The sequence below is a fragment of the Pieris rapae genome, chromosome 1, assembly GCF_905147795.1.
Source record: "Pieris rapae chromosome 1, ilPieRapa1.1, whole genome shotgun sequence".
NCBI lineage: Eukaryota > Metazoa > Arthropoda > Insecta > Lepidoptera > Pieridae > Pieris > Pieris rapae.
Window position 1 is genome coordinate 2,595,572 of NC_059509.1, and position 12,395 is coordinate 2,607,966.

General features: G+C 33.5%; 1 protein-coding gene across 3 annotated transcripts; it reads right to left on the bottom strand.

Annotated features, from left to right (window-relative positions):
• Positions 1 to 297: 297 nt before the first annotated feature.
• Positions 298 to 10,677, bottom strand: LOC110998822 (RNA 3'-terminal phosphate cyclase). 3 transcript variants are annotated; one of them, XM_022267611.2, is made up of 9 exons: positions 10,492 to 10,677; positions 10,299 to 10,416; positions 9,766 to 9,892; positions 9,150 to 9,335; positions 8,269 to 8,413; positions 7,386 to 7,498; positions 1,920 to 2,067; positions 1,550 to 1,660; positions 298 to 684 (listed from the first exon to the last, which is right to left on the bottom strand). In XM_022267611.2, exons 1-9 carry the CDS (start codon positions 10,531 to 10,533, stop codon positions 601 to 603), a joined length of 1,074 nt encoding a protein of 357 aa, XP_022123303.2. In that variant the 5' UTR covers positions 10,534 to 10,677; the 3' UTR covers positions 298 to 600. The 3 variants fall into 3 exon arrangements, with proteins under 3 accessions (XP_022123303.2, XP_022123304.2, XP_045484612.1); XM_022267612.2 differs by having other exon boundaries at positions 10,509 to 10,668; XM_045628656.1 differs by having other exon boundaries at positions 10,285 to 10,416; positions 10,509 to 10,668.
• Positions 10,678 to 12,395: the final 1,718 nt, after the last annotated feature.

Genomic DNA, 12,395 nt, shown 5'->3' on the forward strand with positions numbered 1-12,395 from the left:
AGTTAATAATGAAATAATTTTCGCAGTCAATCCTACTGCGTCAAAATATAAATTTAAAAAGATACGGTTTCTTACGTAACTTACGGTTGAAACATGTAAAATTAAGAAATTTACATGTTTCAAAAATACTTCTATAATGGAAGTATAGAAATTCGGTGGTATATTATAAAAATACCCAATTAACCTATTTACTGTAGGGTTGAGGAATATTAAGCACTTCTGTCAGTATTTATTTTTAATAACTAACCCATAACATTTCCATATTGGATACAATTAAAAAAACTAAGTATTTTGATATAACTTTATTTAAATCAGTCTGTTGTACATTCAGAATATATTCAATTAGAATAAGTTATAATATTTATTTTATAATAAAGCTTATGTTAATATGCGGGCACATGTGTGTATCTATCTATGGGCATAGATATATACACATGATGGCCGCGAGTATGTTGGCCATTACAAATCGGGCCGTATACGTATTGCAAGCATAGCAACTTCCATTATAATATTCGCGTACCATATATTTTCTACATGAAAATGGGACTTCGTTAACAAATATTTTCGGAAGATGTCGCATACAAAATACTAGCTAATCGTTTATGTAATATTTTTGTTGAAGAATCCCAATCCGGAGCATTGGATAAAGTTTTCGTCACCATCCGGTCGTATTGTGAATTTTGTCTGAAAATAATATAATTATCTTGAGCGTTTCGTTGATCACTACAGGAACTATCATATCACCATTTTCAACCGAACTCGAATACTCAACAATTTGTAATGAAATTTATTAACCATAGATATTATATACTCCTGCAGCAATGAGGTAATGTCACTAATTAACTAATTTCGGTGATAAAATCCTCTTTCCGCTAAATTTGTAGACAAAAATTGTTATACTCTGATTTTTAATTCCGTAGAATTCTGATATTTCATATTTTTTGCTACTAAAAAAGTTCTCTACCGAAAAAGGAAAAAAAAACATTTGAGGGTTATAAAACATGAAATGCTACCTATTTTTTGTTTTACCTACAAAAAGGTACCTAAATCTGACTTACTCAAGTGACAAAAATAACAAATATTCCAATATCACGAACAATATATCGAATAAACTTTAATTACTTTATTGTATTAGCTCGCATCACTGCCTACTATTACCAGGTTTTGTAAACCTTAAAAAAAAAATGTTATCTGTATTTGTGCGTTTTTAATTGTTTGTCATGAAAAGGGACGTAATTATTACTCGCCGTAAAGCTACTTTATATGTGGAGCACCGCACTCAATAAAATTGATACATTCACACTAACAAATAAACAGTTTGTATAAACTCAAGATGTTGTTTTTTTAATTAGATTTTTTTTTCGTTTTATTGTAGAAAAATGTGCCCGGCCAAAAAGGTCTGCCATCTCTGACATGTCAAAAACGATAACTGTCATAATTCTAAGGAATAAAAAATCAGAGTATAGTTTAACAAATATCATGTAATTTCAGCAATAAAACATGCGTACAGGTCTAAAGTGGCTAAAAATAATAGAAAATCGATTTCTACCTTAGCGATGGTCTCGGCGATATGTATTGCTGTCTTCGTGTGTAGCGTGATCTCTCCAGTATGAACTATTGATTCCCCATCCGCCAAGCACATATATATTATCATTTGGTCCTTAAAAATGTATAACCAAATGTTATTTTAATGTTAATGTAACATTGTATTTATATTTTTTATTATAATATCTTTATACGGGACTCTTTTTTTTTTTTTTTTAACCGATTATCGATATTAAAGAAATTGTGACTTCAAGGGGATCTGAGATAAACTAATTGATTAATTAATAAGTGTTTAGATAGAACAAATAAATATAACATTTATTATTTACTGTTCATAACTTGTGTCATATTTATTATGGAATTAATTTTATCACCTGAGCGTATGAATCAAGGCTGACAGATGAATTAATTAATTTCATAAAATCTGCCCCAATTTTTTCTCCAACTTCTAAGGGATCAATGGAGCCCTTAAATAAACCGTCCACACCTAATACACAACCAGTGGCCAAAGGAGTCCATACACTGAAAGGCAAATAAACTACCTGTAACTAGTTGGTCACAAATCCACTGTTTTGTTACATTTGTTATTTAACAAAAATCATATAATTTTTTATTAAATTCATAAATGTCAAAATCTAATTTTTTTTTTCTGTCTGATATAGCTACTATAATAGAAATTAAAAAAATACTGAAACTGGTTCAGCCGTTCTCGAGTAATACCTGTAACTTACACGACTTTATATTATGTAAATAAAATAAAATAAAAAAATAAAAAAGCCTTTTTATTTCCTACAAATATAACTATTTATATTGGCCCCTCTCCAAACGCTTACTTATCTAATTAAAATTAATACCATCTTATTTTATTTATTGTTATTATTATACTACTTATATAATATTTGCTACTATATATATCCTATTTACTACTAGATAATATTTACTATTACATTATTTTATTGTATTATTAGCTGGCTTGGTTAGATTTTAGTATACTTAAATAATATAATTTGTAGGAACCCCATTATTGGGTGAAGGCCTCCTCCAAAGATGCCCATTTGTATCTGTCCTGTGCAGTCTGTTTCCAGTTTGGGCTGGCTACTTTTTTGATCTCATCATCCCAACGAGTATGTGGTCTTCCTCGAATTCTTTTACCTTGAGGTCCATTCCAAAAGGTCACTTCTGTGGTCCATCTTCGGTCTTTAAGCCTCGCGACATGGCCAGCCCATCTCCATTTAAGTTTTTGTGCGTATTTCAGTGCGTCTGTAGCTTTGGTTTTTGATCTTATTATTGTGTGTCGTATTTTGTCTGATTTCTTTAGTTTAAGCATGCTGCGTTCCAGTCCTCTTTGACAGGTGGTGATAAGATTTTTTACTTTTGAAGTGAATTTCCAGGTCTGGCAACCATAAGTCAAACTTGGAAGAAGGTTAGAATTCATAATTTTTGTTTTTATGGTAATAGGCAGGCCACTTTTAAAGATTTCCTTTAAACTCCAATATTTATTCCAAGTTTGTTGTATTCTTCTTTTCACTTCTAGTTCGTTATTTTTCGGATGAAAACTAATTTGCTTACCTAGATAGATGTATGAATCTGTATATTCGAGTGGCACATTATCTATTGTTAATATTCTTCTCCGCCGATTTGTCATTGCCATAGTCTTAGCGAGATTCATTTTCAGACCCACCTTGATACTAGCCGAATGTAAAGTTTCTATCATTTGTTGTAACTGGGTGCTGGATTCTGATAACAGCACTAGGTCATCTGCGAATCTTAAGTGACTTATGTATTTGTCTTTTATAATATATAGGCCTGACTTACTCCAATCTATCTTCCTGAAGATAGCCTCCAGAATTGCTATGAATATTATTGGAGATAAGGGGTCGCCTTGCCGTACGCCTCTTTCTATAGTAAAACTTGGTCCTAGAGATTCTAGCTTAATTTTGCCCGTGTTGTTTTTGTATACGCTCTTTATGACTTGTATGTATACGTCTTCAACTCCCTGCTGTTTTAGGCTTTCCCATATACTTACATGTGTTACTGTATCGAATGCTTTTTGATAGTCAATAAACGCTATGTATAGCGGTCTTTGTTGTTCTTGGTACTTTTCGATGATTTGTTCAAGTGTGTGTATATGGTCCACAGTTGAGAAACCTTTCCTGAAGCCTGCTTGCTCTATTGGTTGTTTTAATTCCAATGTGCTGCTGATTCTTTTATTTATAATGGCTGAGAAGAGTTTGTAGAGGCTCGGGAGTAAGCTTATTGGTCTGTAGTTGCCAATATCTTTCGGATCACCCTTTTTATAGATGAGTATGATGTCCGATTCAGACCATTGTATGGGCGTTTTAGTCTTTTGCAGTATTAAGTTAAATAGTTCCGCTAGTGGTCCAGCTAATGTTTTGTGTGCTAGTCTTAATACTTCATTTGTTATGTTGTCCGATCCAGGGCTTTTTCCCAGTTTTAAGCTATTTATTGCTTCTTGGACTTCCATTTCGTCCACTGGTTTTATACTTATTTCGTCGTTATTTTCGTTGGTGCTTGAGATGTTATTATTTTGGATGTTATCACTGTATAACTTTCTATAGAAATCTGTCGCCGCATTGATAATGGCAGTGCGCTTGCACAAAGTTCTGTTGTCTTTACTTAATCCTCCTATCCAGGTTTTGTTCGTTCTAAGTTCCTTAAAGGCCTTCTTTGTGCTTCCTGTGTGTTGTAGATGTCTTTCTATAGTATTTTCTCTGTATTTAGCGTAATCTCTTTTTATGTATTTATTTGTCACTTTGTAGAGGGCGGAAAGCTCATTTCTCATTGATCTCGATTTATTATTTCTTTCTTGTAGTTCTTTTCTTCTTTTTAGTAATAGAGCGGTGCGATCTGATAGTATTTTGTGGTGTTTGTGTGGCTCTCTTCCCTTTTCTTGAGCTTTTTGCAAGCTTTGGCTAATAGCATTTACTATTTTGTCGTGATAAGTTTGTATTGATGTATGTTTCAAGTTGTAAGAAGGGTAGGGTAGCATTGAGGTTAAGTTATTGTTATATCTTACTACTTCGTCTTTGGTCTTCAGTTGAAAGTTGATTTTGCTTGTAAATTTTACTCTACTTTGTTTTTGTTTGGCTATTTTTAATGTTGATCTAATTAATCGGTGGTCTGACGGATAGTTTAAATTCAGGACTTCAAAGTTATTGAATAGTTTTGGTTGGTTGGATAGTATATAGTCGATCTCATTTTTGTGTAGTCCATTTGGGGATCGCCACGTCCATCTCCGGCTACGGTTTTTCTTGAAGCATGTATTGATGATAGTTAAATTGTGTTCAAGTGCGTAGTCGACAAGTCTCTGTCCTCTATCGTTTCTTTCACCGTCCCCATGTTGATGCACTATTAAGTATTCACCTTCTTTAGGAGCCCCTACCTTCGCATTAAAGTCGCCCATTAGTATAATGTTCTTATGTGTTATTTCCATAGCTTTGTCGATAGTTTTATAAAATTCCTCTATTTCTTCTTCTTTTGCGGATTCGGTGGGTGCATATACCTGTATAATGGATATCTTAAATTCGTGAAGTATTAAATTTAGTATTGCCACTCGTTCTGTTAGGCCGATGAAGCTTTCGATGTTGTTTTTAAGACACTTCTTAATGATGAAGCCCACTCCAAATTTACCTGGTGTACTACCAATATAGCAGAATATTAAGTTGTCATATTCCTCTATTTTATTACCAAGTCGTCTGATCTCTGAAATACCGATTACGTCATAATTGATATTTTTTGTTGCTTCATTTAACTCCAACCAGCGTTCATGTGAAGATAGGGTCCTGACGTTGTAAGCTGCGATTTTTAATTTGGTTGTGTTTTTGTATTGTCTCATCACCGTCTGTGTGGCTTTTTTTGGAGGGTTTTGGTCGTACTCTCCCGCGGTGACCGGCCGTATTGGGAGATTTGAGGTTGGGAGAGGGTCCGATTTCGATTGCTATTCAGTGTTGTGTTGTGATGTATTCGTTTGGCGTTGAGTTGTTTCTGCTTGAGTGAGGATTAGTTTGGGCTTTTGTATAAAATAGTTCTTCATGCTTCCTTTGTTTTTCTTAGGTGGTTGCTTTTTAGTTTGTTGAACACCTTGGCTGCCGGGGTGAAGTGTCTCCGGGGATTCAGAGAGATTTCTTTTGTTTGACTGTTTATACAACGGTTGTTTGTTGTTCAATATAATAATTTTGTCGTACTTTATAAAGGCAGTATTGCCTGCATCTTTTTCTTTTTGAACTTGGACTTGAAGTTCTCTACGCTTATTTAAAATTTCGATTGGGTAGTCTTCTTTTAGGTAATAAGAAGTATTTTGGAGGTAATGTTTATTTTTTTGGATTTTTAATTTGAATCCCAATGTGTTGAATGTTATTACTATAGGTCTAACTTTTTCGCCTTTTTTCCCCAGTCTTCTAACAGCTTCTATATTGTGAGTTTCGCATGAAATTTTGATGTATGTATTTATTATGTTTATGACCATTTCTTCGAGTTCGTCGTATGACTTTTCGCTCTCTTCTACGCCAAACAAGATTAGATTTTTGCGTCTAAACTGTCTTTCTAGGTTGTTTATTTTTTTTGTTTGTTCTTCTAGGTTTTTCTCCAAAAGCTCGTTTTTTAGTTCTAAGTGATTAAACTTCTCGTTGAGGCTGTTGATTATTGTACATTTAATATCTTCTTTCATATCTAGCATGTCTTGTTTTTGTTGCTTTATATCTTGCTGCATGATAACTAACATATTTTTTATTTCCTCCATCGCCTGTTATGATGCACTTAGTGCCCTCTATGTAAGATGTATATATATTTTTTAAATTCTATTTGTGATATTCTTATATTAAAATTAAGTGTTCAGTATTTATTGAAAAATAAATTTTTGAAAGTTTAGAGTGATTCGAACTCGAACCCAATGAGAACGTCACCGGCACCGCAAGCGATTTGACTAACTGTCTTTACTGCATATGCTTGAAAATATCGTACAAGTTACACGCGTCACAGACACTAAATGAGTCAGTGTTATATTAAATGAGTCAGTCTTGACACTTGTGCCGTTATTTTTGCAAAAATTAGTTCACTTCACATCACTACACTATTTCACTTTAATGTTGTTCATTGTGCACAATTCCTGCATTTTAGGTATTCTTTTCAACATAAGTTATCTACAAAAGTATTATGTAACAACTATATATTTATTAGGTTTAAATCCCAGCCGTTAATGTAGTACAGTATTTATTTCTGACATCTTATATTCCAAAAATATAAAATTTATAATTATCATTTAAATTATTTTATGAAATAAATAAAAATAAAATAAACAGAAACAGACTTACAACGGTAATTTATTGTCGATGGGTTAAATATTAAGTTTTAATTAAATTTATTTTATATATACAAATGTATATTGTGGCTAAAGTAAATTTTGTGCCTGTACCTAGTTTTTGAAGTTGTACTTCTTTTGCGCGTAAGGAAAAATGATGAGAGTAAATTTTTACGATGCGCGTGCACCCCGTCACAAAAAACCGACACCTTGAAGTTAGCTACAGTCAACATTTTAGTTTTTTTCAGGAACTTCTTTTGACGGCTTGGGTGAAATGTTAAGAGCAAATTTTTTATACTGCTAGTGTCGTTTTTTCTACAAACGTATAGGGCGAATGTTATTTTTTTTTTTGAAAATATATATATCTCATTTATACGCCAAAGAAGTATAACATAACGCGTCTACATAAGTACACAAACGATTTTTTAAGTAAATGAAATAAACGGCTTGGACCAACAATAAACCCCGATAAATCTTTGACAGTTTTCATTTTACTTGTTACATTAAACTTGTTAATACTTACAGAATACCGCTGCAGTTACTTCCCATACTTTGCTGGTCTTTTTTACAACTAATATAAGTTGGATAATTCATAGCTATTTTGTCTTTAGCACCATTGGCCATTTCATAAGCTATCTGAAAAATAATAATTATAATCTGTCAGTTGGAGCAATGTATTCTATTTATTTATTTACACTAATTTGCGTACCGAAATATTGTACAGTTGTACTTGGCTTTAGCGATCCCTTCCAGGCAACAAATTGTCTATTTTTTAACATTTGTCTATACTAACACTGCTGAGGAAACATTTTTATTTATTTAAATATCAACACTTCGTTGCATTACATAAAAGGAAAAAAATTAAACATAATGAAAAGCAACTGGCGGCCTTATCGCTTTAGAGCGATTTCTTCCAGACAACCACCTTTTATTAATTATTATATATTTCAATTATCTATGCGTGTGTTTATAATGGAATACCTAAACAGGTACACCGATTTTGATGAATGGTTTTGCGTGTGTTTTAAGTTGATTCATGAATTGTTTATATTTGTCTTTACGACGTTACAGGACATCTGTCGCTACGTCTAGAGATAGAGAAATCCGACGCTTTGAAGATTGCAGGGCAACTGGTTCAAAAATAATATAGGAAATTTCATCACAATGGAGCACTGCACAAAATAAATATGTACTTCCCAAATATGGGCCCAACTAAGCTGGAAGTAGAATATAACAAAAACATATACTAATGAACTATCAAATTACAAGCAAGCATAGAACATAAAACGAGACCAAACAAAAATGATTAAATTTAAGTTTACAATTCAAACCATCCTATTCCTGAGATTAGATCCAAACCCTATTCAGCTTAATATTACTAAAAAAAAAAATCTTAATTTTTTTACCTTAACAGGCAACTTCCCAGCTACAAAGCTCCGTATATTGACGAACAAAGGGCCTCTACAAAGCCTATCATGAAAAGTAACACTTTTTAAGGACCGTATTGGTTTCACAGTCACTTCTACATGTCCACCTCCTCGGGGAAAGTATCTGTCATCAAAAGGGTTTCGCAAAATATATAATCAAAATCCAGCATCACTTTGATGGCAGGAAGTCTTCCACGGCCCGCTTCTCAAATTTTTTTTTTAATTTTGTGGACTGGCGAAATGTAAAATCGACTCCTAGGGACGTGTACTTCTGAAGCAAGGCCAGCAACGCACCCACTAGAATAGGGACAAACAGGTAGGGATCGGATGTTAAGTGATACCGCCCGCCCATGGACACTCAATGCCAGAGGGCTGGAGAGTGCGTTGCCGGCCTCGTAAGAATTGGTACGATCTTTTCATGAAGTACCCTAAGTGGAATTCGAGTTCGGAAATACTTCAGTGGGTAGGGGAGCGTTCAAGTATTACGTAACCAATTTTGGGGGGCCCCCGCCCCCGTTGGGATAAAACTACACTATGCGGGGCGGGGATTTAATTATGCGTTTTTTTTTAATACTATTGTCGACTTTCCGCTACTTTACACCACATAAATGGCGAATTAAAGGTGCAATGAGTCACTGGTTGGTAACAAAACAAGAATCTCCAAAAATTGCGTGACGTAATACTTGAACGCTCCCTAGCTGTTTTAATTTTAATTACCATACAACTACCACTAAAAATACTTCAATATATAATATTTCAATATAATCTTTTCACCAATTCACCTCACTTTCATCTGTACATTATATAATTCAAGCTATTTTATATTGTTATGCCTATTTAAATGTATGTTTATATCCTACCCTCTCTTTATTACTGTACAGTAATATTTAGCACCAAACTGTTTCAGGTTTTCTCTAAATATTTCATTCATGTAGTCTATTTGTGGCGCCATGTCTACATTGGTCCCTCCTTTGAGATCTAAGATTACAGGGGAATCTGCCATCAATGCACACGGCAGGGCCACTTGGAGTAAAAGGCTTATAGATCTGGAATCAAATATCTGTTTAAATTGAAACACATACTCATGTACATATCAATTAATATTATCTCTACAATATTTTGAAAATCTTGTTTGTATTTTCTTACTATTTAACATATAAAAAAGTTAGGTATTTACAGTAATGGAATCTTGGCAATTCATATATTGAACTTTTAGCTTGGCATACGTGTAGATCTCATTTCTTTTCGCTGTATGCATATACATAGTGCTACTTAAATTTGTTGTTATGCGAATGAAAATTCATGTTACTGCAATAGTATATATTTGTGTTAACAATAACAAGTACAACTGTGAATCTCTTTAAAATAACTTACCAATCAAGGCACTTAAAGCCCAAATTTTTTACTTCTATCATCTGGTTTTATAGGTAATAATAATTTTTAATAGTAGATGTTTTACAATGGATATATATTTACCCTGCTGTCTGGATATCAGCAAAGTAATGGCCACCTCTGATTTTCCCTGGGATAAATTGAATATCAGTAGAACCAATATGAGCACCACTTAATTTTGCCTGGCACATTTCTGCTACTAGCTGTATTCCTAAAATAATACATGGGTTGTTCTATATTTTAAAGTTTTTTTTACTTTTTATATAACATTGAGTTTCAAGATATAAAAAAATCTAGTAAGATTACATATAAATTTTTTAAATAAATGGAATTTTTGTTCACAAGTTAGGTTAAGTGAGAAGTATGAGTGGGTAAAGTAGGAAATCTTTTAATTAAAATAAAAATACTAAGAGAAATTCTTGTCTAATAAGGTATTTGTTGCATATAATACATAATTTAAATTGCTTTAAGTAGACTTATTCCTAGGAAGGCAGTATGTTTAAAAATTTATTTTTAAAACAGAACAGGACAACACTCCAACAACAACAGCATTGTTGTTGGAATGTTGAGTCTATTTATTTCTACGCGGGTTAATATACCTACTTATTTTAATTAACCTTTTAAATGTTGCGCTGCCAAGCCAGGTTTTTTTCTACCCGCTCGAATATTTTTTACCCTCACTGGTATGCCAAGAATGGCACTCAATGAAATCGAATTTCTCAGAATTTGGCCGCCCTGAAATAATTTTAGATATTATATTATTCATAGTATTTTTTCAACTCCTTAGTACAAAACACAAGGATTCCTTACTCCTTCAAGAACGCTACCATCAATATCTAAAATCTCTGTCATATTAATATTATTCCGCTGTAACGTATTGTTCGAAATGTATTATACTTAAAATGTAATAATTATTTTAGCATGTGTAACCACCATAAAATATATTTTTATACTAGACTAATAGAGTCGCTGTCCGCTGGCATTTGTTTTTTTGCCTGATGGCTGACGGATGTTGAAACGTAAGTTTAAATATCAAAATTCTATTTCTTTTGGCTCTAACACTGTGCATTAGCCAGCGTCAAGTATGGGATTTTATAATTCGTTGTTTTAATTATTTACAGTTTATGCATAATGAAAAAACTAAGGAAACCAATCGCGACATAACATAAATAATTGAAAGCGCATAAATTTACAAAAAATCAGAATAATTAATAATGGAAAAAATCAAAATTATAGTTTAATTTTATTATTTACAATAAACATACTTATAATACTATATACAAGGGGGTTTAAATCTCGAAGAAGTAAATAAATATTGGTAGGAAGGGGAACGGACAGAGAAACTAAAGAAGTATATAAGGAAGAATGGTCATACTTAGGACAAGAAAAGAAAACATGATTCAAGTCAGAATAGCTCTCGCCACACTCACAGGCGGTACTAGTTACGATACCGAGTTTGTGTAAATGAACTGGAATGCTGTTATGTCCCAGACGCATACGGATTATAGTAGAAGTGGCAGTTTTACCAAGCGATAATTTGGCAAACCACGGCTTCCTGGGAACGGAAGACTGTATAGCATACAAGAAACGACCCTTAATCCGGCCGTTCTTTTCCCAACACATATTCCACGATTTGTGGAGATATATGCCGGGCAAAGCAGCAAGACCATGGCCAAAATTCTTGTACGGGTATACGTCACCGGTCACAGTAGCACTGTTAGCCAAAGTGTCAGCTTTCACATTTCCTAATATATGATACTAAATAGTTGTGTAATTGGCATTGCAACAGCTTTCTCCTACATTCAAAATATAACATGAAAGAATGGGTTTAGTTTAAGTGAGAATTTTTCAAAGCTCTGTAATGCACTTAAGGAATCGGTAAATACAACGGTTTTTTTGAGTTTGAAACACAGCACATATTCAAGAGCTTTTAGTAGTCCAAAACATTCACCGGTAAAGACCGATGATTCTGGAGGTAATTTTATTTTCTGAACTATGTTGTACTGTTTGTGGTACACTCCAACACCAACACACCCATTGGAGTGTTTAGAAGCATCTGTATACATTTGATGCCAGTTAGGCCATTTCATATTGACATTGGAATTAAAGTTTGCATTGGCATTAAAATCAGATTTTTCAATGCCAATAGAAAAGCATATCTCAGGAGAAAGAAGTAGAGAATCATAAGAAGAGCTAAATAGGGGAAGTATATAAAAGGAATGAGTTGGGGCTTGTAATTGTTTAAATTTCAGAAAGCTTTTTAATAGACAAGGTAAAGGTTTATGTGAAGAGGGTAATTTTTGAGAAAGAGATTCCAGTTTGGAAATGAGGGGATGATTATGGAACTGGGCAGTTCTAAAAATGAATCTATCTGACAGATATTGACGGCTTAAGTTTAATGGAGGGTCACAACATTCTATTTGCAGAGCATTAACCGGACTCGATTTCATAGCACCAGAAACAATCCTCAAAGCCCTAGACTGTATGAGATCTAGTTTTCTAAAGCCTGCTACATTACCTGGTACTAAGAAAAAGGTCCCAAAATCAAGAACGCTTCTAATGACAGCATTATACACCAACCTCAATGTGGCCCGGTGAGCACCCCACCAAACTCCACTGAGACATCTCAGCATATTCAAGTGTCGCTCACATTTACCAACCACAAATTCGCAGTGTGGTTGACCTGTTAGTTTAGAATCAAGTATAGCTCCTAA